This window comes from Heptranchias perlo, chromosome 1 (assembly GCF_035084215.1).
Source record: "Heptranchias perlo isolate sHepPer1 chromosome 1, sHepPer1.hap1, whole genome shotgun sequence".
Classification (NCBI taxonomy): domain Eukaryota; kingdom Metazoa; phylum Chordata; class Chondrichthyes; order Hexanchiformes; family Hexanchidae; genus Heptranchias; species Heptranchias perlo.
In genome coordinates this window covers 5,577,996-5,603,113 of record NC_090325.1, presented here as the reverse complement: position 1 = coordinate 5,603,113, position 25,118 = coordinate 5,577,996, and the positions used below count along the sequence as shown (strand labels likewise).

The 25,118-nt window shown below is 46.7% G+C and overlaps 1 protein-coding gene across 5 annotated transcripts in view; it reads right to left on the bottom strand.

Moving 5' to 3' along the window:
* The window catches only part of dysf (dysferlin, limb girdle muscular dystrophy 2B (autosomal recessive)), a 302,843-nt gene that overhangs the window by 177,747 nt on the left and 99,978 nt on the right, over window positions 1-25,118 (bottom strand). For all 5 annotated transcript variants that reach the window (XM_067979452.1, XM_067979536.1, XM_067979392.1 and 2 more), the window contains exons 15-18: window positions 24,598-24,641; window positions 23,098-23,180; window positions 9,326-9,441; window positions 2,014-2,127 (exon numbers count right to left, since the gene is read on the bottom strand). In XM_067979452.1, coding sequence (XP_067835553.1) covers window positions 2,014-2,127; window positions 9,326-9,441; window positions 23,098-23,180; window positions 24,598-24,641 — 357 coding nt within the window. The remainder of the gene's footprint in view (window positions 1-2,013; window positions 2,128-9,325; window positions 9,442-23,097; window positions 23,181-24,597; window positions 24,642-25,118) is intronic.

The window sequence follows — 25,118 nt, the reverse complement described above, 5'->3', positions numbered from 1 at the left end:
TCAGATCAGTCATGATCTTATTGAATGGTGGAGCAGGCTCGAGGGGCCGATTGGCCTACTCCTGCTCCTATTTCTTATGTTCTTATGTAACTCCCTACCTAAAAGCACTGTGGGAGAACCTTCACCACACGGACTGCAGCGGTTCAAGAAGGCGGCTCACCACCACCTTCTCAAGGGCAATTAGATGGGCAATAAATGCCGGCCTCGCCAGCGACGCCCACATCCCCATGAACGAATAAAAAAAAGTTATGCTCCACACGAGCCTCCTCCCTCCCTACCCTATCAGCATATCCTTCTATGCCTTTCTCCCTCATGTGTTTATCTAGCTTCCCCTTAAACCCATCTATGTTATTCGCCTCAGCTACTCCTTGTGGTAGCGAGTTCCACATTCTCACCACTCTCTGGGTAAAGAAGTTTCTCCTGAATTCCTTATTGGATTTATTGTTGACTATCTAATATTTATGACCCCTAGTTTTGGTCTCTCCCACAAGTGGAAACATTTTCTCTACATCTACCCTATCAAACCCTTTCATAATCTTAAAGACCTCTATCAGGTCACCCCTCAGTCTTCTCTTTTCTAGAGAAAAGAGCCCCAGCCTGTTCAGTCTTTCCTGATTGTTATAACCTCTCAGTTCTGGTATAATTCTGGGTCAAAATCCTGGAACTCCCTACCTAACAGCACTGTGGGAGAACCTTCACCACACGGACTGCAGCGGTTCAAGAAGGCGGCTCACCACCACCTTCTCAAGGGCAATTAGGGATGGGCAATAAATGCCGGCCTCGCCAGCGACGCCCACATCCCCAAAATGAATAAAAACAAAAATTCTTGTGAATCTTTTTTGCCTCGATATCCTAATATAGAGACCAGAACAGAGCACGGTAATCTAAATGCAGTCTAATCAAGGACATTGAATCATAGAATGATTCAGCAAAGAAGGAGGCCATTCGGCCCATCGTGCCTGTGCTGGCTCTTTGAAAGAGCTGTCCAATTAGTCCCACTCCCCCCTCCTCTTTCCCCATAGCCCTGCAAATTTTACCCCTTCAAGTATTTATCCAATTCCCTTTTGAAAGTTATTATTGAATCTGCTTCCACCGCCCTTTCAGGCAGTGCATTCCAGATCATCACAACTCGCTGCGTTTAAAAAATTCTCATCTCCCCTCTGGTTCTTTTGTCAATTCCCTTAAATCTGTGTCCCCTGGTTACCGACCTTCCTGCCACTGGAAACTATTTACTCTGTCAAAACCCCTCATAATCTGCTGGAAGTTTTGATGACCTGATTCACTGTTTTTCTAGTTGTATGATGAAATAGGATTGCTGTCACAGGAACGCTGTCACCGTTACGCACGACCCTTTCATCGAGTCCCCACGAGCAAACATCCTCGATGGGAGATCAGGTTTGTTTCTTTCCAAAGATTTTGAAGGAAATTTAAATTCTGCAGTATGGGGTTAAGGCCACACGGGGGAGTGCTAATCCTTCCAGAGCTCTCTCAAGTCCAGACAGCAGCCTGGGACCGAGCTCCAGCCTGGGACCGAGCTCCAGCCTGGGACCGAGCTCCAGCCTGGGACCGAGCTCCAGCCTGGGACCGAGCTCCAGCCTGGGACCGAGCTCCCGCCTGGGACCGAGCTCCCGCCTGGGACCGAGCTCCCGCCTGCTCCAGAGATTTGAACCGATAAACTAGGCTGACACCGCAGTGCTGTACTGAGGGAGTGCTGCACTGTCAGAGCTGCCGTCTTTCAGATAAGATGTTAAACCGAGGCCCCGTCTGCCCTCACAGGTGGATGTAAAAGATCCCACGGCACTGTTCGAAGAAGAGCAGGGGAGTTCTCCCCGGGGTCCTGGCCCAATATTTAACTCGTCACGCACCTCATTGCTACCTGCAGGCCAATTGGTTGCCCTGTTTGCCCACATAACAACAGCGACTACACTTCAAAAAGTATCGATGCATGTCAAGTCTTTTGAAATGTTTCTGTGAGATGCGATAGTTTTTCAAAATAAACCTCCAGTAAATTACCTCAATTCTTAAGAGATCGTCAGGTGGAATTTCCTCGATCTTCTGCTCCGCCCGGTCCACTAGTTTAGTGTCCAGTTCCAACAGTATCCGGCCTCGATATGCCATGGGGTCGCCCTGAGAATGGGACAATCACAGGAAACCAATGAGCTGTCCATCTCTTCATCTATTGACACCAGTGAGGTCATTACTCCTTTGAAACTATATCTCTTTTATCGAAACAAAAGAAGGAAGGAAGGAAAGGAGGGAAAGGAGGAGAGGAAAGAAGAACAAACTTGCATTTATATAGCTCCTTTCACTACCTATCCTAGATTGGTGTGGAGATGCCGGTGATGGACTGGGGTTGACAATTGTAAACAATTTTCCAACACCAAGTTATAGTCCAGCAATTTTATTTTAAGTTCCACAAGCTTTCGGAGGCTTCCTCCTTCGTCAGGTGAATGATGTGAAGACACCGTTCACCTGACGAAGGAGGAAGCCTCCGAAAGCTTGTGGAATTTAAAATAAATTTGTTGGACTATAACTTGGTGTTGTAAATTTGTTTACAATTATCCTAGATTGGGTATTGTGCAATGAGAAGGGGTTAATTAATAATCTTGTTGTGCGGGGTCCTTTAGGGAAGAGTGACCATAACATGATAGAATTCTTCATTAAGATGGAAAGTGAAGTAGTCCAATCCGAAACTAGGGTCCTAAATCTAAACAAAGGAAACTACGAAGGTACACACAAAGGGTGGTAGAAGTTTGGAACTCTCTTCCGCAAACGGCAATTGATACTAGCTCAATTGCAAAATTTAAATCTGAGATAGATAGCTTTTTGGCAATCAAAGGTATTAAGGGATATGGGCCAAAGACGGGTATATGGAGTTAGATCACAGATTGGCCATGATCTTATCAAATGGCGGAGCAGGCACGAGGGGCTGAATGGCCTACTCCTGTTCCTCTGTGTTGGCTATGATAGATTGGGAAGCTTCATTAAAAAGCATGACGGTGGATAGGCAATGGCTAACATTTAAGGAACGAATGCATGAATTGCAACAATTACACATTCCTTCCTGGAGTAAAAACACAAAAAAAAAATGCAGCCCAACCATGGCTAACAAAAGAAATTAAGGATAGTATTAGATCCAAAGAGGAGTCATTTAAAGTTGCCAGAAAAAGTAGCAAGCCTGAGGATGGGGAGCAGTTTAGAATTCAGCAAAAAAGGACCAAGAGATTGATTAAGAGGGGAAAAATAGAGTATGAGAGTAAACTTGCAAGGAACATAAAAGTGGACTGTAAAAGCTTCTACAAGTATGTAAAAAGAAAAAGATTAGTGAAGACAAATGTAGGCCCCTTACAGTCAGAAACGGGGGAATTTAAAATGGGGAACAAGGAAATGGCAGAGCAATTAAACAAATACTTTGGTTCTGTTCTCACGGAAGAGGACACAAATAACTTCCCAGAAATGCGAGGGAACCAAGGGACTAGTGAGAAGGAGGAATTAAAGGAAATTAGAATTAGTAAAAAAAGTGCTGGAGAAATTAATGGGACTGAAAGCCAATAAATCCGCAGGGCCTGATAATCTGCATCCCAGAATACTCAAAGAGGTAGCCATGGAAATAGTGGATGCATTAGTTGTCATCTTCCAAAATTCTATAGATTATGGAACAGTTCCTGCAGATTGGAGGGTGGCAAATGTAACCCCACTATTTAAAAAAGGAGGGAGAAAACAGGGAACTACAGACCGGTTAGCCGAACGTCAATAGGAGGGAAAATGCTAGAGTCTATTATAAAGGATGTGATAACAGGACACTTAGAAAATATCAACGGGATTAGACAAAGTCAACAATGGATTTATGAAAGGGAAATCATGTTTGACAAACCTACTGGAGTTTTATGAGGATGTAACTGGTAGAATAGATAAGGGAGAACCAGTGGATGTGGTTTATTTGGATTTTCAGAAGGCCTTTGATAAAGTCCCACATAAGAGGTTAGTGTGCAAAATTAAAGCACATGGGATTGGGGGTAATATACTGGCATGGATTGAAAATTGGTTAACAGACAGGAAACAGAGAGTTGGAATAAATGGGTCTTTTTCGGGGTGGCAGGCAGTGACTAGTGGGGTACCGCAGGGATCAGTGCTTGGGCCCCAGCTATTCACAATATATATCAATGATTTGGATGAGGGAACCAAATGTAATATTTCCAAGTTTGCTGACGACACAAAACTAGGTGGGATTGTGAGTTGTGAGGAGGATGCAAAGAGGCTTCAAGGCGATTTAGTCAAGTTGAGTGAGTGGGCAAATACATGGCAGATGCAGTATAACGTGGATAAATGTGAAGTTATCCACTTCAGAAGGAAAAACAGAAAGGCAGAGTATTATTAAACGGAGATAGATTGGGGAATGTTGATGTACAAAGGGACCTGGGTGTCCTTGTACACCAGTCACTGAAAGCAAACATGCAGGTGCAGCAAGCAGTTAGGAAGGCAAATGGTATGTTGGTCTTCATTGCAAGAGGATTTGAGTACAGGAGCAAGGATGTCTTACTGCAGTTGTACAGGGCCTTGGTGAGACCACACCTGGAGTATTGTGTGCAGTTTTGGTCTCCTTACCTAAGAAAGGATATACTTGCCGTAGAGGGAGTGCAGCGAAGGTTCACCAGACCGATTCCTGGGATGGCAGGACTGTCGTATGAGGAGAGATTGGGTCGACTCGGCCTGTATTCACTCCAGTTTAGAAGAATGAGAGGGGATCCCAGTGAAACATATAAAATTCTGACAGGGCTAGACAGACTGGATGCAGGGGGATGTTTCCCTGGCTGGAGGGGTCCAGAACGAGGGGTCACAGTCTCAGGATACAGGGTAGGACATTTAGGACTGAGATGAGGAGAAATTTCTTCACTCAGAGGGTGGTGAACCTGTGGAATTCTCTACCACAGAAGGCTGTGGAGGCCAAGTCACTGAATATATTTAAGATGGAGCTGGATAGATTTCTAGACACCAAAGGCATCAAGGGATATAGGGAGAGAGCGGGAATATGGTATTGAGATAGAGGATCAGCCATGATCACGTTGAATGGCGGAGCAGGCTCGAAGGGCTAAATGGCCTACTCCTGCTCCTATTTTCTATGTTTCTATGTTACTCAGGACGTCCCAAAGTGCTTTACAGCCAACAAAATACTTTTGAAGAGTAGTCAATGCTGTAATGTAGGGAAAGCTATCATAAGACCATAAGAGATAGGAGCAGGAGTAGACCATTCAGCCCCTCGAGCCTGCTCCGCCATTTAATGAGATCATGGCTGATCTGATTTTTACCTCAACTCCACTTTCCCGCCTTTTCCCCATATCCTTTGACTCCCTTGCTGATCAAAAATGTGTCTAACTCAGCCTTGAATGCATTCAATGACTCAGCCTCCACAGCTTTTTAGGGTAAAGAATTCCAAAGATTCACGATCCTCTGGGAGAAGAAATTCCTCCTCATTTCCGTCTTAAACGGGCGACCCCTTATTCTGAGACTATGCCCCCTAGTTTTAGATTCCCCCATGAGGGGTAACATCCTCTCAGCATCTACCCTATCGAGTCCCCTCAGAATCCTACGTGTTTCAATAAGGTCTCCTCTCATTCTTCTAAACTCCAATGAGTTTAGACCCAACCTGTTCAATCTTTCCTCATAAGACAACCCTTCCTTGCCCGGAATCAACCTAGTACTGTACTACAGTATAGTGTACAGGATGGAGTACCACACGGTACTCCATCTTGCACACTTCCTCCTTGCTGCATCTCCACTGTGTTGAACATTTAAATCAAAGCCCAATTATCTCCAAGACCTGCTCCTCCATCTGAGGAAGTTCTGTTAACATTTCCTTCACATTCTGTGCCTTCAACCTCTCTCTCTCTCTCCATCACAATCTTTTTTGCCTTTCCCTGAAATGTATCCCAGGCTGTTAAGAGAAGCATGGGAGGAAATAGCGGAGGCCCTGACCATCATTTTCCAATCCTCTCTGGCTGCAGGCATGGTGCCGGAGGATTGGAGGACTGCTAACGTTGTACCATTGTTTAAAAAAAGAGAAAAGGATAGACCGAGTAATTACACGCCAGTCAGCCTAACCTCGGTGGTGGGAAAATTATTGGAAACAATTCTGAGGGACAACATAAATCGTCATTTAGAAAGGCACGGGTTAATCCAGGACAGTCAGCATTTGTGAGGGGAACGTCGTGTCTGACTAACTTGATTGAATTTTTTGTGGAGGTAACAAGGAGGGTTGATGAGGGTAGTGCATTTGATGTAGTCTACATGGATTTTAGCAAGGCTTTTGACAAGGTCTCACATGGCAGACTGTTCAAAAAAATACAAGCCCATGGGATCCAAGGGAAAGCGGCAAATTAGATCCAAAATTGGCTCAGTGGCAGGAAGCAAAGGGTAATGGTCGACGGGTGTTTTTGTGACCTGGAAGGCTGTTTCCAGTGGGGTTCCGCAGGGCTCAGTATTAGGTCCCTTGCTTTTTGTGGTATATATCAATGAGTTGGACTTAAATTTGAGGGGCATGATTAAGAAGTTTGCAGATGATTCAAAAGTTGGCCGTGTAGTTGATAGTGAGGAGGAAAGCTGTAGACTGCAGGAAGATATCAATGGACTGGTCAGGTGGGCAGAAAAGTGACAAATGGAATTCAATCGGAGAAATTTTATTCACCCAGAGGGTGGTGGGGGTCTGGAACTCACTGCCTGAGAGGGTGGTAGAGACAGAAACCCTCATCACATTTAAAAAGTACCTGGATGTGCACCTGAAGTGCCGTGACCTGCAGGGCTACGGGCCAAGAGCTGGAAAGTGGGATTAGGCTGAATGGCTCTTTTTCGGCCGGCACCGACACGATGGGCCAAATGGCCTCTTTCTGTGCCGTAAATTTCTATGATTCTATCTTATCCATGCTATTACAGTCATTGGCCCTCCAGATCTTACTCTCCAGAGCTCCCTAAGCTCCAAACACACCGTTTTTGCTCTACTTCTCCTCCTCCTCCTCCTCCTCCTCCCATCCTCACTGTGTTGATTAAGACTCATTGCACGGTCTCTTACACATTGAAGGGGGTTCCTCAACTGGCAGATATTCGTTTCTCGCCTGAAAATCAGGCGGCTGGTAGCTGAAGGTCGGGGGAGGGCAGGCACCTCGGCTGACCGCCCATTGATGCAATTTTCAGGCAGGCCTGTCGATGGGCGAACAACATGGCCGCCTGTTTCCGAGGGGGAGGCTGCTCAAATCCGCAAATCAGGGTCCTGCGGTAGTTTCAGGACCCCGATTTCAATTTTCAGCTTTGAATGGGCGGGCCGTTGCACCGCCCGCACTCTCGCATTTGTACCAGGAATCGAGGGACTGCAGTACAAAGAAGGCTCACTCGGTTAATCCCGGGGATGAGGGGGCGGACATATGAGGAGAGGTTGAGTAGATTGGGACTCTACTCATTGGAGTTCAGAAGAATGAGAGGCGATCTTATTGAAACATACAAGATTGTGAAGGGGCTTGATCGGGTGGATGCGGTAAGGATGTTCCCAAGGATGGGTGAAACTAGAACGAGGGGGCATAATCTTAGAATAAGGGGCTGCTCTTTCAAAACTGAGATGAGGAGAAACTTCTTCACTCAGAGGGTGGTGGGTCTGTGGAATTTGCTGCCCCAGGAAGCTGTGGAAGCTATATCATTAGATAAATTTAAAACAGAAATAGACAGTTTTCGAGAAGTAAAGGGAATTAGGGGTTATGGGGAGCGGGCAGGAAATTGGACATGAAGCTGAGTTCGGATCGGTCAATGCCCTGTGGGTGGCGGAGAGGGCCCAGGGGCTGTGTGGCCGGGTCCTGCTCCTACTTCTTGTGTTCTTTAGATTTGTGGTTGGGATCAGATCAGCCATGATCTTATTGAATGGCGGAGCAGGCTCGAGGGGCCGATTGGCCTACTCCTGCTCCTATTTCTTATGTTCTTATGTTCTTATGTAAAGAAGCCATATGGGATACTTGCCTTTATTAGCCGATGTGGAGATGCCGGTGATGGACTGGGGTTGACAATTGTAAACAATTTTACAACACCAAGTTATAGTCCAGCAATTTTATTTTAAATTCACAAGCTTTCGGAGATTTTCTCCTTCCTCAGGTAAATGTTTCAAGATCTCCTTGAAGCCTACGCATTTTCTCCTTCCTCAGGTAAATGTTTCAAGATCTCCTTGAACCCTCATAAATGCGTAGGCTTCAAGGAGATCTTGAAACATTTACCTGAGGAAGGAGAAAATCTCCGAAAGCTTGTGAATTTAAAATAAAATTGCTGGACTATAACTTGGTGTTGTAAAATTGTTTACATTTATTAGCCGAGGCATAGAATATAAGAGCAAGGAGGTTATGATGGAGCTGTATAAAACACTGGTTAGGCCACAGCTGGAGTACTGTGTGCAGTTCTGGTCGCCGCACTACAGGAAGGATGTGATCACTTTGGAGAGGGTGCAGAGGAGATTCACCAGGATGTTACCAGGGCTGGAGCGCTTCAGCTATGAAGAGAGACTGGGAAGATTGGGTTTGTTTTCCTTGGAGCAGAGGAGGCTGAGGGGGGACATGATTGAGGTGTACAAAATTATGAGGGGCACAGATAGGATGGATACTAAGGAGCTTTTTCCCTTCGTTGAGGGTTCTATAACAAAGGGGCATAGATTCAAGGTAAAAGGCGGGAGGTTTAGAGGGGATTTGAGAAAGAACTTTTTCACCCAGAGGGTGGTTGGAGTCTGGAACTCACTGCCTGAGAGGGTTGTGGAGGCAGGAACCCTCACAACATTCAAGAAGCATTTGGATGAGCACTTGAAATGCCATAGCATACAAGGCTACGGACCAAATGCTGGAATATGGGATTAGAGTAGACAGGGCTTGATGGCCGGCGCGGACACGATGGGCCGAAGGGCCTCTATCCGTGCTGTATGACTCTATGACTATTTCGAAGAAGAGCAGTGTAGTTCTCCCTGGGGTCCTGGCCAATGTTAACCAACATCACTAAAAAAACAAATTATTTGGTCGTTATCACATTGCTGCTTGTGGGACCCTACTGTGAACAGATTGGCTGCTGCGTTTCCATTGATTGGAAAACCACTTTGGGATGCCCTGAGGTTGTGACAAACCGCTAAATAAATGCGAGTTCTTTCCTCACTGTTGTCAAACCTAGCGCAGTCCTGCACTTTGGCTTTTGACCCTTCACCTCAGCTTCTCAAAACCCACCATGCAATCAAACCATCGGAGGATTACTTTTCGTGGACCGACTGCCCGTGCGGCTGGCGGCGGATAAATACGTGGAGAATACCCGCGCTCCGTACCTTTCCGAGGTTCAAGTCTACGTAGGGGTCGGGGAAGCCTGTAAACTCCCGCAGGCTGCCGTACAGGTTCACGAAGCAGGGCCCAAAGGTCGGGAGGTATCCCAGGCCATCGTCAACTGTCAGGGAGCCAGAGGAAGAAACACAAAGGGGTGCGGAGGAAAACATTACTTAAGGTTAGAACTTCGACAGAACCCCAACAACCCCAACCAAACCCATCAGCAATTTAACCCTTCGAGGACCACGGAGGTGAATGTTTCCGTAATATTGAAACAATAAATCGTTTAAACCCTTCCATTCTCACAAACGCTAGTCCATCTCCCATCATGGCTCTGACGAAAGGTCATCGACCTGAAACGTTAACTCTGTGTCTATCTCCACAGACGCTGCCTGACTTGCTGAGCTTCTCCAGCATTTCCTGTTTTTATATCCCATCATGGCTCAAAGCGCTAAAAAGAAATTGAGGGTAATTTTGACTTTGTGCAATAGTATAAAACGGGCAATAGCAGATCAGCAGCTTGTTTTACATCTCTCCCAATTTTTATTTCCATTGAGTTGAATGGAAACGAGAATTGGGAGCGATGTGTAACAGGCAGAATTTTACACTTCGCCCAAAGTCAAAATGACCCCCACTGCGACTCTTTCTTCCTCTCTGTCTGTTGTTTGTTGTCCAAGCTTTAACCTGACACTTCATTACAGAAACACAGGAACGGGAGGAGGCCATTCAGCCCCTCGATCCTGCTCCGCCATTCAATTAGATCATGGCTGATCGGTGCCTCGATTCCATTTACCTGCCTTCCCTCCATATCCCTTGATACCGTTACCCAACAAAAATCTATCGATCGCAGTTTTGAAAATTTCAACTGACCCCCAGCATCCACAATCTTTTTGGGGGGGAGAGAGTTCCAGATTTTCACTACCCTTTGTCTGAAAAAGTGCTTCCTGATTTCACTCCTGAATGACCTGGCTCTAATTTTAAGATCATGTCCCCTTGTTCTGGACTCCCCCACCAGAGGAAATAGTTTCTCTCTCTATCTACCCTACCAAACCCCTTTATCATTTTAAACACCTCGATTAGATCACCCCTCATTACTGTGCTTTATCCCTTATGTAAGGCAAATAAGTATCAAAATTATCAGACTAAGGACCGATGAGGGATATGCTCCATAAAGGATGGAAAGATTTCACCTTTCATGGTTATGAACATGGTTCCGTTACAGGACTAATAATCCAGAGGACTCGAGTTCTCATCCCACCAACAGCAGTTTGAGAATTTGAATTTGAAAAAAAAATCTGGGAATAAAAAATGGTCTCAGTAAAAGTGACCATGAAGCTGTCGGATTGTTGTTAAAAACCCAACTGGTTCACTAATGTCCTTGAGGGAAGGAAACCTGCCGTCCTCACCCGGTCTGGGCCTATATGTGACCCACACCAAGTTGGCTGAGTCTTAACTACCATCTGGAGTGACCAAACATGTCACTCAGTTGTCCAGGGAAACTAAGCATGGGTAATAAATGCCGGCCTTGCCAGCATCTCGAAAATGAAAAAAACAACAGTTAGCAGGGATCAACTCTAAGATTTGGTTTACAGGAGATACACCACCTCAGGGTCCCCCAAACCCCACAGTAAACACATCCCTCTCTGGGTCTTTCATTGATCAAATTATCTTTCATTGCACCATTGGCACCTGAAGAGTCAAAGGTTTATAGTTATACAGAAACGGCATCTCAACCAACATAGGCATCAACATCACCAATAATACCAATACCGTCCCCAGTACCAACACCAGCACCAGCACCAACACCAGCACCAACACCAGCACCATCAAGCTTCCTCAGGCCACACACAGCCAGAAAGACAGAAATTGTACCCATAATACAATACGAATTGGACCACATCAATGAATTCAAAGATGGAGGGCTGAGTGGGACTATCCTGTCAAAGCCAGCCAACCGATTCTCCGCTTCAAACTCATCGATGTTTTGTTGTGGGGGAAATGGATGCTCCCCCTTGTCTTTCTTCATCAGCTAGTTCCATCTGTTCAGGTAAAAGTTGTTCACATTTAGTTGGAGGGGAAGTCCATTGTGGCAAAAAGTCCTCGATAGACAACTACACGCGAATGTTAGAGGAAGAAGGGCTGGATACGGTGAGCGGGCGGGGGGGGGGAAGCGGGGCCTGAGGTCAACCAAAAACATGCACGGGTGGGGTTCAATTTGTTCTTGTGAGGGTGACACGTTTTTTTTTTATTTATCCTCTTTTCCCAGCTGCCCGGACAGCCCATGAAATGGTCACTAGGAGGTACACAAGGAAACAACCCAACAGCTAATCTTGATCTGTCTGGAGCTGCCCATGGGCACCAGGGGACAAAGTCTAGAAGGATATGTTGATAGGGTGAGATGAAGTAAGGAGGCTCGAGTGGAGCATAAACACCGGCACAGACCGGTTGGGCCGAACGGCCTGTGTCTGAGCAGTAAATTCAATGTAATTCTATAGTTTCCCATTCCCAAAAGTGCCCATTGCCCCTACTGCTTCACACACAATAGTGTGGAGATGTTCTCGAATCACTGATTATGGGTACATGCATGCCACTCACACACACATGCAGCTGAAAGTGAGATTGGGTTTGGAATGAATACAAGGACACGGCAGACAAGCCTACATGGCCAAGTAAGGTTAGAGCAGGTCAAACCCCGAAGGACGCTTGGTACAACGCACCCATCAAGCAACAAAGGTGTGTCGTCTTCTGGCATTGGTATGGCGGGGGGTGGGAGGGAGTTTCTTTCACACAAGGCCGATTAATGGGGGGCGGGGGAGGAGGTGTCGAATGTGGGGGCAGGAATGGAGTATATTGCGATTTTCGTGGTACCGGTTTTAAGCTGAGATTTCATCAGCTCTTTAAAACTCTTCAACGCTTTGCTATTGGGAGAACTCGGGATCAGCGTTGGTTTGGGCCCCGCCCTCAGATCAAGAACAAATATCCTGCTGACGTTCGCTGTCTCCTCGTGCGGATGGACAATGGCCACCTGGGTGAGTCACCAGAGGGCGACGGGCGCCCCTCAAACATTTTCCTGACATGACTCAAACATAAGAACATAAGAAATGGGAGCAGGAGTAGGCCATACGGCCCCTCGAGCCTGCTCCACCATTCAGTAAGACCATGGCTGATCTTCAACCTCAACTCCATTTTCCCGCCCGATCCCCATATCCCTTGATGTGGACCTTTGCCCTCCTATTTTCTATCCTTCGGACATCCCTCTTACATACTCTCAGGATAAGGGGTTGGACATCTAGGGCTGAGATGAGGAGGAATTTCTTCACTCAGAGGGTTGTGAATATTTGGAATTCTCTACCCCAGAGGGCTGTGGATGCTGAGTCGTTGAGTATATTCAAGACTGAGATCGATAGATTTTTGGACTCTAGGGGAATCAAGGGATGTGGGGATCGGGCGGGAAAGTGGAGTTGAGGTTGAAGATCAACCATGATCTGACTGAATGGCAGAGCAGGCTCGAGGGGCCGAATGGCCTACTCCTGCTCCGATTTCTTATGTTTTTATGTTCTTATTGGGTCCCTGTGTTACATTTCCAGTTTTGTCCCTGCGCTCAATCCCAATTTGTAAAACCAATTCTGCACTGCAGGCGTCGATCATAAAACAACTCCCAGCTCAGAGATCACAGTAGTTGTCACCCCCGTCAGCCCTCTTGTGACTGAGCATTGACGAACTCCTTCATTGCCCTTTGCACCAGGAGCCGGCCGATCGAACCTGTGGATGGGCGGCGAGGACAGGCGGCTCCACCCGCACTCACCGTGCCCTCCACCTCCTCCTGCTACACTGGCAGTGCCCTCCACCCCCACCCAGCTGAAGCTGCTGCCAATCCAAAATAGCACCGCCCCCCCCCACCCTGCCACCCCATCCCACCCCCGGGTCTGTAAACTTTGCCCCTGTGGATATTGCACTGGGCTTCTCCCTCTGCCCACCCGATGCCAAAATGGAGCCATCCGTAACGCTGAGGCGCCCGAACTCGTGCGTAAAGGGTGATGCGTGAAAGTTAGACACAAAAAGCAATAAAACCCAACGCAAACTCAGAGAGAGAGAGAGAGAGAGAGAGAGGTGTGTTTAACCTTCTGTCGGGTTTCATTGATGGTTCGCCTATCGTCGCCACTTGTGTATGTTGTGCAGCCAAAGAAAATGCCCATGCGTCAAAAATTAAATCTCTAGTCTACTGCAAGCGATGCAATAAAAACAAACAAAAATAAATAAATGTAAAAAAAAATCATTCCACAAGACCTACAGCCATTGATGGTTTCGGGCCTCACTGGGGAAACATCTGAAGCAGAAAGAAATGGAAAAGAAAAGGAGACGATTAGGTGGGCGAAGGGGGGGGGGTGGGGGGGTCAGTCATTAGAAGGAGAGGACAATGGAGAGAGAGAGAGAGAGAGAGAGAAGGGCTGTGCACTATCACCGTACAAATACTCAGAGCAGTCGTACCCAATCCCACGGCTGTCTAACGGGATCACCGTTAGCCCATCTACTTTAAATAGATCAGCACCTCCAGTTGACCAGTGGGCATCGGGATATCCCAAGAGCCCGTCCAATAACATCACGCTGAAACCTCCGGCCTAGAATGAGAGATGTTGCACAGAGCACAATGTGGGTTTGAGGCTGGAATTTCAGAGGTTCTAACAAGGTTACTTCCATTAGTTTTAAGATAGCTATGGAGAAGGATAGGTCTGGCCCAAAAGTTAAAATTCTAAATTGGGGAAAGGCCAATTTTGATGGTATTAGACAGGAACTTTCAGAAGTTGATTGGGAGAGTCTGTTGGCAGGCAAAGGGACGTCTGGTAAGTGGGAGGCTTTCAAAAGTGTGTTAACCAGGGTTCAGGGTAAGCACATTCCTTATAAAGTGAAGGGCAAGGCTGGTAGAAGTAGGGAACCTTGGATGACTCGGGAGATTGAGGCCCTAGTCAAAAAGAAGAAGGAGGCATATGACATGCATAGACAGCTGGGATCAAGTGGATCCCTTGAAGAGTATAGAGATTGCCGGAGTAGAGTTAAGAGAGAAATCAGGAGGGCAAAAAGGGGACATGAGATTGCTTTGGCAGATAAGGCAAAGGAGAATCCAAAGAGCTTCTACAAATACATAAAGGGCAAAAGAGTAACTAGGGAGAGAGTAGGGCCTCTTAAGGATCAACAAGGTCATCTATGTGCGGAACCACAAGAGATGGGTGAGATCCTGAATGAATATTTCACATCAGTATTTACGGTTGAGAAAGGCATGGATGTTAGGGAACTTGGGGAAATAAATAGTGATGTCTTGAGGAGTGTACATATTACAGAGAGGGAGGTGCTGGAAGTCTTAACGCGCATCAAGGTAGATAAATCTCCGGGACCTGATGAAATGTATCCCAGGACGTTATGGGAGGTTAGGGAGGAAATTGCGGGTCCCCTAGCAGAGATATTTGAATCATCCACCGCTACAGGTGAGGTGCCTGAAGATTGGAGGGTAGCAAATGTTGTGCCTTTGTTTAAGAAGGGAGGCAGGGAAAAGCCTGGGAACTACAGACCGGTGAGCCTGACATCTGTAGTGGGTAAGTTGTTAGAGGGTATTCTGAGGGACAGGATCTACAGGCATTTGGAGAGGCAGAGACTAATTAGGAACAGTCAGCATGGTTTTGTGAGAGGAAAATCATGTCTCACGAATTTGATTGAGTTTTTTGAAGGGGTAACCAAGAAGATAGATGAGGGCTGTGCAGTAGACGTGGTCTACATGGACTTTAGCAAAGCATTTGACAAGGTATCGCATGGTAGGTTGTTACATAAGGTTAAATCTCACGGGATCCAAGGTGAGGTAGCCAATTGGATACAAAATTGGATTGACGACAGAAGACAGAGGGTGGTTGTAGAGGGTTGTTTTTCAAACTGGAAGCCTGTGACCAGCGGTGTGCCTCAGGGATCGGTGCTGGGTCCGCTGTTATTTGTTATTTATATTAATGATTTGGATGAGAATTTAGGAGGCATGGTTAGTAAGTTTGCAGATGACACCAAGATTGGTGGCATTGTGGACAGTGAAGAAGGTTATCTAGGATTGCAACGGGATCTTGATAAATTGGGCCAGTGGGCCGATGAATGGCAGATGGAGTTTAATTTAGATAAATGTGAGGTGATGCATTTTGGTAGATCGAATCGGGCCAGGACCTACTCCGTTAATGGTAGGGCGTTGGGGAGAGTTATAGAACAAAGACATCTAGGAGTACAGGTTCATAGCTCCTTGAAAGTGGAGTCACAGGTGGATAGGGTGGTGAAGAAGGCATTCGGCATGCTTGGTTTCATTGGTCAGAACATTGAATGCAGTAGTTGGGATGTCTTGTTGAAGTTGTACAGGGCATTGGTGAGGCCACACTTGGAGTACTGTGTACAGTTCTGGTCACCCTATTATAGAAAGGATATTATTAAACTAGAAAGAGTGCAAAAAAGATTTACTAGGATGCTACCGGGACTTGATGGTTTGACTTATAGGGAGAGGTTAGACAGACTGGGACTTTTTTCCCTGGAGAGTAGGAGGTTAAGGGGTGATCTTATAGAAGTCTATAAAATAATGAGGGGCATGGATAAGGTAGATAGTCAAAATCATTTCCCAAAGGTAGGGGGGTCTATAACGAGGGGGCATAGATTTAAGGTGAGAGGGGAGAGATACAAAAGGGTCCAGAGGGGCAATTTTTTCACTCAAAGGGTGGTGAGTGTCTGGAACGAGCTGCCAGAGGCAGTAGTAGAGGCGGGTACAATTTTGTCTTTTAAAAAGCATTTGGACAGTTACATGGGTAAGATGGGTATAGAGGGATATGGGCCAAGTGCAGGCAACTGGGACTAGCTTAGTGGTATAAACTGGGCGACATGGACATGTTGGGCCGAAGGGCCTGTTTCCATGTTGTAAACTTCTATGATTCTATGAACACAGTGCAAGAGGGGTCAATGGGACAACAATGAGGAGATCGCCTTCAATGGTTTCGTTCTCTGCGGTGTTGTTTGGAGCTTTGTGACTTTGTTTTACCGCCGAAAAGGACCAGATGTAGAACGTCTGGCCAGGATACAAAGCGACTGTACTCCCCATTCAATCTGAACATCTCCCTCAACAGGTCCATAGGGAATCCACTTCATATCTCAACTAAAGGACAATGTAGCACCATCTTTAGGGAGATATCTGTACACTGACTGGTGTCTCTCAGTCCCTCTCTCTCAGGGATATATCTGTACACTGACTGGTGTCTCTCGGTCCCTCTCTCTCAGGGTGATATCTGTACACTGACTGGTGTCTCTCAGTCCCCTCTCTCTCAGGGAGATATCTGTGCACTGACTGGTGTCTCTCAGTCCCCTCTCTCTCAGGGTGATATCTGTACACTGACTGGTGTCTCTCAGTCCCTCTCTCTCAGGGAGATATCTGTACACTGACTGGTGTCTCTCGGTCCCTCTCTCTCAGGGAGATATCTGTACACTGACTGGGGTCTCTCAGTCCCTCTCTCTCAGGGAGATATCTGTTCACTGACTGGTGTCTCTCAGTCCCCTCTCTCTCAGGGAGATATCTGTACACTGACTGGTGTCTCTCAGTCCCCTCTCTCTCAGGGTGATATCTGTACACTGACTGGTGTCTCTCAGTCCCTCTCTCTCAGGGAGATATCTGTACACTGACTGGTGTCTCTCAGTCCCTCTCTCTCAGGGAGATATCTGTACACTGACCGGTGTCTCTCAGTCTCCTCTCTCTCAGGGAGATATCTGTACACTGACTGGTGTCTCTCAGTCCCTCTCTCTCAGGGAAATATCTGTACACTGACTTGTGTCTCTCAGTCCCCTCTCTCTCAGGGAGATATCTGTACACAGACTGGTGTCTCTCAGTCCCCTCTCTCTCAGGGAGATATCTGTACACTGACTGGTGTCTCTCAGTCCCCTCTCTCTCAGGGAGATATCTGTACACTGACTGGTGTCTCTCAGTCCCTCTCTCAGGGAGATAACTGTACACCGACTGTAGGATACTATTTCAAGGGGGGTAATTTTAATGCCAAAGAACAGGTGGGTTGGGGGTGGTTGGAAGGATAAAATAACAGTTTCTGGATGTGTGACCTCAACCCGGCTCCAACGCGCCCATATCCGGGTTTAACCCGGGCACGTTTGATGCGCGCACACCCAAACCCGGAGGTCCCGTCCCTACTTAATGCCGGCGGGCAGATTGTTAAAGGGGCAATTGACCTCATTGAAATATTTGAGGTACTTAATTTTTTGTTGATTCTAAGGCTGATACTAATTTAACCTCGCCTGGGGCTGAGATCGATAGATTTTTGGACTCTAGGGGAATCCAGGGATATGGGGATTGGGCGGGAAAGTGGAGTTGAGGTCGAAGATCAGCCATGATCTGATTGAATGGCGGAGCAGGCTCGAGGATGCCCTGTAGCCTACTCCTGCTCCAATTTCTTATGTTCTTACCTGTTCAGGTTTCCCATCGCTTGTGATTCTCGTCAGGTGAGAGGATGTGCCGGTTCATGAGGTGAGTGCCTTTGTTGCAATGCTTGTGGGCCAGGAGGAGCAGGAGTGTTTCATCCAGGCCCAACAAGCAAACCTGGCGCGATCAGACCCCCGCGATCGGCTGACCCTCCACCCCCCCCCTCAACGATGGCCGAGACCCCATGGGAGACCCCTCTCCCATAGCCGAGATTGCTCCCCCCCAACCCCCCCCCCCCCGATGATGGACACTCCGCCCCGCCCCACCTGATGGTGGACACTCCCCTCCCGACTGTGCACACTACCCCCCCACCCCCGACCCCACTAATGGTGGACACTCCACCCCCACCGTGCTGGAGACTCCACCCCAACCCCCCCTGATGGTGGACACTCCCCTCCCATGGACGCTCCCCCCCCCCCCACTGCCCCTGATGCTGGACACTACCCCCCCCACCCCTCCCGACTGTGGACACTCCCCCCCGCCCCCCCCACCCCTCACCCCGATGATACCCTGACCTAATAAAAATCCATTGATCTCAGTCTTGAAAGCTCCAATTGACCACAAGAATCCACAGCCTTTTCAGGGGAGAGAGTTCCAGATTTCCACTGTGTGAAAAAGTGTTTCCTGATTTCTCTCCTGAGCGGCCTAGCTCTAATTTTAGGGTTAGACCTCCTTAGGAACACAGGAATTGCTGCACAAAAAAGACCAGGGTCCATCTCGTTCACCTTTTACCATCCTGTAGTCCCATGATACAACGATAATAGAGTTATTGACCAATCATGGCAATCAATCTCTATCAATGAGTCTACAACAGACCCCAGACGTGAGGTGAGGAAATCCCCCAGTGGTGGAGAGCTTTGGGAACCATAGGTCCAAAGTCACCTGTTCCTCCCGAGCCTGTTACACTCACCACACACTCTCAAATTATCACACACTCTATCCCAAAATATATGTTCTGGATTCCCCCATCAGAGCAAATAGTTTCTTTGGAATCCCTTTATCATTTTAGAGACCTTGATTAGATCACCCCTCAACCTGCTAAACTCAAAGGTATACAAGCCTAGTCTAGGCAACCCTTTGAGTTCAAATTAACCCTTTTAGCCCTGGATTCATTCCAATGAATCTGCGCTGCACCCCCTTCCTAGGCCAATACCTTTTCTGAGGTGCGTTGCCCAGAACGGAACGCAGCACGGAGTCATCATGACCTCTGGGCTTTCGGATTCAATATCAGTCTCCGAATAAACACCAAAAATACTATTTGTCTCCCTAACGGCTTTTTTGTACCTGTTCACTCAACTAAAGGATTAATGTCAGCGCTCTGAATGGTGTGAAGCAAGATTCAATGGACTTGGCAAAGTTACAGGAAGGAACAACACTATAACTGGGCCAGGGCGATGGGCTTGGTTGATTAAAAGAAAAAAAAGAACTAACTTCCATTTATATGGCGCCTTTCACAACCTCAGGATGTCCCAAAGTGCTTTACAACCAATTAAGTACTTTTGAAATATAGTCAGTGTTGTATTGTAGGAAATGCGGCAGCCGATTTGTGCACAGCAAGATCCCACAAACAACAATGAGTTAATGACCAGATAATCTGTTTCAGTGATGTTAGTTGAGGGACAAATATTGGCCAGGACACCAGGGAGAACTCCCCTACTCTTCTTCAAATATTGGCCATGGGATCTTTTACTTCCACCTGAGAGGGCAGACAGGGGCTCAGTTTAACATCTCATCTGAAAAATGGCATCTCCGACAGTGTAGCACTCCCTCTGTACTGTACTGGGAGTATCAGCCTAGGTTATGTGCTCAAGTCTCTGGAGTGGGGCTTGAACCCACGACCTTCTGACTCAGAGGCGAGAGAGTGCTACCCAGTATCACCTGTAAGACGGCACCTCCGACAGTGCAGCACTCCCTCAGTACTACACTGGAGTGTGGGCCTGGATTATGTGCTCAGATTTCTGGAGTGGGGATGAGAGGCTTTAGTTAGCAGGAGAGATTAGAGAATGTGGGAATCTTTTAGAACAGGGAAGGTTAAGAGTGGATCTGATGGAGGTCGTCAAAATTATGAGGTGCTCTGTTACGGTAAATTGGGAAAAATTATTTGCACTGGTCAGTGAGTCGGTTACGAGAGGGCATCAATTTAAGATCATCACCGAAAGTATGAAGGGAGAAGGTGGGAGAATTCTTTCACACAGGGGGTTAATAGGACATGGACTGCCCCACCAGAAACATCACTGGAAGCAGAATCCATTGTAGTTTTTAAAAAGAGAAGTGGAGACATATTTGAAAAAGAAAAATTTGATAGGATATAGGGAAAGAGCAGGGCTACGGGACTAAGTGAATAGCTCTTTCAGGCCCAGGAGAGGTGCAAGGGCCTGAAAGGCCCACCTTTTATGCTGTAAAAATTCTATGATTCAGTAAGGACAGATTATTGAGAAACCTTCGTCAAGGCCCATGTTGGAGGACAGCACCGAGGTTGAGAAGATTGGGGAGGGGGAGGGGGATGAGGGAAATCAGGAAACTGTGACACCAAAGCTTGGGTATTAGAAGTCTGTAGGAGGAAGGAAAGACTAAGGGAGGAAAGTAGTTTCGAGGCACTGGAAAAGAATGGGTTAAGAGCGGGAAACAGCAATGAGCCTTAATCACAAAGTGAAGAGTGTGATTATGTCTAAGACAAGGGTGTTGGTAGGTTAGATGGGAGATTCTAATTTACCAGTCTAAAACAAGAGTATTGATAGGTTAGGTGGTAGATTCCAATTTATATGCTCATCCTTGTGTTCAAATCCCTCCATGGCCTCCCCCTTTCCCTATCTTTGTAACCTACAACCCTCCATTTCAGTGATATTGGTTGAGGGATAAATATTGGCCAGGACACTGGGGAGAACTCCCCTGCACTTCTTCGAAATAGTGCCATGGGATCTTTTACCGAGAGGGCAGACGGGGCCTCGCTTTTTTTTTTATTCGTTCATGGGATGTGGGTGTCGCTGGCGAGGCCGGCATTTATTGCCCATCCCGAATTGCCCTTGAGAAGGTGGTGGTGAGCCTCCTTCTTGAACCGCTGCAGTCCGTGTGGTGAAGGTTCTCCCACAGTGCTGTTAGGAAGGGAGTTCCAGGATTTTGACTCAGCGACGATGAAGGAACGGCGATTTATTTCCAAGTCGGGATGGCGTGTGACTTGGAGGGGAACGTGCAGGTGGTGTTGTTCCCATGCGCCTGCTGCCCTTGTCCTTCTAGGCGGTAGAGGTCGCGGATTTGGGAGGACTCATCTGAAGGACGGTACCTCCAACAGTGCAGCGCTCCCTCAGTGGACTGACAGTAGGAAAGTGAGAACAAAAACTGGAGATCATCAAGTGCAATCTGTGTTGGATTGGCGGTAGAGTCGACTCATCACCGTTGTTACGTAGGAAAATGTGGCAGCCATCTTGCACAGAGCAATGTTCCCAAAGCAGGAAATGAGATAAGTAACCAACTAATCGATGTGTTTCTTTTTCATTCCTGTTGTTTGTGGGAGGAGGAACATTGTCCAGATCACCGTGAGAACTCAGTCTTCTTCAAGTAGTACCATGGATTTTCACTGCCCACTTGAACCATGAGACAGGTAGGCAGGGCTACTGTAACAATGCCTAACATTCACTTTACAACAGAGAATGTTAGATGTTCAAAATTACGAGGGGGTTTTGATAGAGTACACAGGGAGAGGCTTGTTAGCAAAATTGAAGCTCATAGGATTGAAGGGGCAGTGGCAGCGTGGAAAGGATATTGACTGAGAGTCAAAAAGCTGAGAGTAGTGGTGAACGGTTGTTTTTCAGACTGGAGGGAAATATACAGTGGTGTTCCCCAGGGGTCAGTATTAGGACCACTGCTCTTTTTGATATGTATTAATGACCTGGACTTGGGTACAGAGGGAATAATTTCAAGTTTGCAGATGACAGTTAGGAGGATAGTTGCAGAATTCAGGAGGGCATAGACAGAGTGATGAAACAGGCAGACACATGGCAGATTAAATTTAATGCAGAGAAGTGTGAAGTGATACAGTTTGGTAGGAAGAATGAGGAGAGGCAATATAAACTAAATGGTACAATTTTAAAGGGGCTGCAGGAACAGAGAGACCTGGGGGTGCACATACACAAATCATTGAAGGTAGCAGGACAAGTTGAGAAAGTGTTTAAAAAAGCATACGGGACCTTGGGCTTTATTGATAGAGGCATAGAGTACAAAAGCAAGGAAGTTATGCTGAACCTTTATAAATCACTGGTTAGGTCTCAGCTGGAGTATCGTGTTCAATTCTGGGCACCGCACTTTAGGAAGGATGTCAAGGCCTTAGAGAGGGTGCAGAGGAGATTTACTAGAATGGTACCAGGGATGAGGGACTTCAGTTATGTAGAGAGAGTATGTAGAGAAGCTGGGGTTGTTCTCCTCAGAGCAAAGAGGATTTAAGAGAGGTGTTCAAAATCATGATTGTTTTTCATATAGTAGATAGGTAGAAATTGTTTCCACTGGCAGGAGGGTCAGTATTCAGAGGACACAGATTTAAGATAATTGGCAAAAAAGCCAGAGGGGAGATGAGAATTTTTTTTACTCAGCAATTTGTTATGATCTGGAATGCGCTGCCTGAAGCAGATTCAATAGTAACTTTCAAAAGGGAATTGGATAAATACTTAAAAAGGAAAAATTTGCAGGACTATGGGGAAAGAGCAGGGGAGTGGGACTAATTGGATAGTTCTTTCAAAGAGCCGGCACAGGCACGATGGACCGAATGGCCTCCTCCTGTGCTGTATCATTCTATGATGAGCAGTGAAGGACTTTCAGCCCATGGGTTTGGGCCCAAGTCTCAGGGCTGGTCAGAGTTTGAGGCAGACCTAACACAGCCCTGAGTGAGTGTGAGCCCAGAGCTCACAACTTCCTCACTTGGAAGAATTGTGAATAGGCCACGCGATGGCTAGTGTGAAAAACAGAAATGCCAGACTGGTGATATGGGGGGCAGTCCTCTGATGTGGAGCTTAAGTGCATTTTGGAATATTAGAAAATTTCATTCAATGCCACCAACCTACTAATACCATTACTGACCTTCAACCAACCATAACCATGACTAAACTTCAATCTACCATAACCATTACTAAACTTCAGCCTATCATAACCATGACTAAACTTTAATCTGTCATAACCATGACTAAACTTCAACCAACTAGAGCCATGACTAAAGTGGAACTTCAACCAACCATAACCACTATTAAATTTCAATGTGCCATAACCATTATTAAACTTCAACCTAAGATAACTATCACTTACCTTCGATCTCTCCTCCTGGGGCCGAGATTTTTGACATACATAGATAACTTGTGCCAATCACGTCATTGTGAGTCAAACGATCCCTGTTTGAAGTAAAGCACATTGACAAGGTTCAACCATAACCACAGCACACCACAGACCCAACTTCCAACATCCAGGGTGGGAGTTTTTATAATAACATAAGAAATAATAAGAGAGCATTCACAGATCATCCAGGGCTTGATGGAACAAACCTATCCATAAAGAGATATATGAAAGAATCATAGAATCATAGAAGTTTACAACATGGAAACAGGCCCTTCGGCCCAACATATCCATGTCGCCCAGTTTATACCACTAAGCTAGTCCCAATTGCCTGCACTTGGCCCATATCCCTCTATACCCATCTTACCCATGTAACTGTCCAAATGCTTTTTAAAAGACAAAATTGTACCCGCCTCTACTACTGCCTCTGGCAACTCGTTCCAGACACTCACCACCCTTTGAGTGAAAAAATTGCCCCTCTGGACCCTTTTGTATCTCTCCCCTCTCACCTTAAATCTGTGCCCCCTCGTTATAGACCCCCCCTACCTTTGGGAAAAGATTTTGACTATCTACCTTATCTATGCCCCTCATTATTTTATAGACTTCTATAAGATCACCCCTAAACCTCCTACTCTCCAGGGAAAAAAGTCTCAGTCTATCCAACCTCTCCCTATAAGTCAAACCATCAAGTCCCGGTAACATCTTAGTAAATCTTTTCTGCACTCTTTCTAGTTTAATAATATCCTTTCTATAATAGGGTGACCAGAACTGTACACAGTACTCCAAGTGTGGCCTCACCAATGCCCTGTACAACTTCAACAAGACATCCCAACTCCTGCATTCAATGTTCTGACCAATGAAACCAAGCATGCTGAATGCCTTCTTCACCACCCTATCCACCTGTGACTCCACTTTCAAGGAGCTATGAATCTGTACTCCTAGATTGATAGATTCAGCTTGTCAAGTCCTCTTCTTCCACAGCCCATGTACACTCTCCCCGATCATGGACTCTCCCCACCCATTTAATCTCCTCTCACGGCCCATGTACACTCTCCCCTATCATGGACTCTCCCCACCCAATTTGCCAGACTGGTGCTATGGTGGGGGGGGCTGGGGGGGGGGAATAGTCTTTTTGTTTTATTTTTCTTATCTTGTAATTTAGGACAAACAAAATCATCTCTCTGTTCTCCTTTGCACCCACCATTCCCCAGCTGACTGCACCCACCACACCTATCCATCTGTTTAAAAGCAGCATGGGCATGTAGAATCAGTCCCTCTGTGGTTCGCCCTCCCTCAGGTTTAGGAAAGTGTCTGGCCTCGGCTTGGCATCTCCCAGTGCTGCCACAACCGTGCCCCACTCTGTAGTCCCCCCACCCCCCTCTGTACTCCCCCCATCCCCCTCCTCCCGGCCGAACTCCTTACTCTGAATGTTACTCATCAGCAGAACGAAATGTTCAATCATTGGAAGGCACTCACCAGTCAGTGACCCGGATTCTCATTTTCTCACACATGGAGGGAAACTGGTTAAAAAAAATATATTGATCATTGTTTACATTATATCCACAATACAAACACACACATCACAGGGATCATGCTAGGGAAAGAGTGGGATACAGAGGAGACTCACACTGGGAAAGAGTGGGATACAGAGGAGACTCACACTGGGAAAGAGTGGGATACAGAGGAGACTCACACTGGGAAAGAGTGGGATACAGAGGAGACTCACACTGGGAAACAATAGGATACAGAGGAGACTCACACTGGGAAACAGTAGGATATAGAGGAGACTCACACTGGGAAACAATAGGATACAGAGGAGACTCACACTGGGAAACAATAGGATACAGAGGAGACTCACACTGGGAAACAATAGGATACAGAGGAGACTCACACTGGGAAACAATAGGATACAGAGGAGACTCACACTGGGAAACAATAGGATACAGAGGAGACTCACACTGGGAAACAATAGGATACAGAGGAGACTCACACTGGGA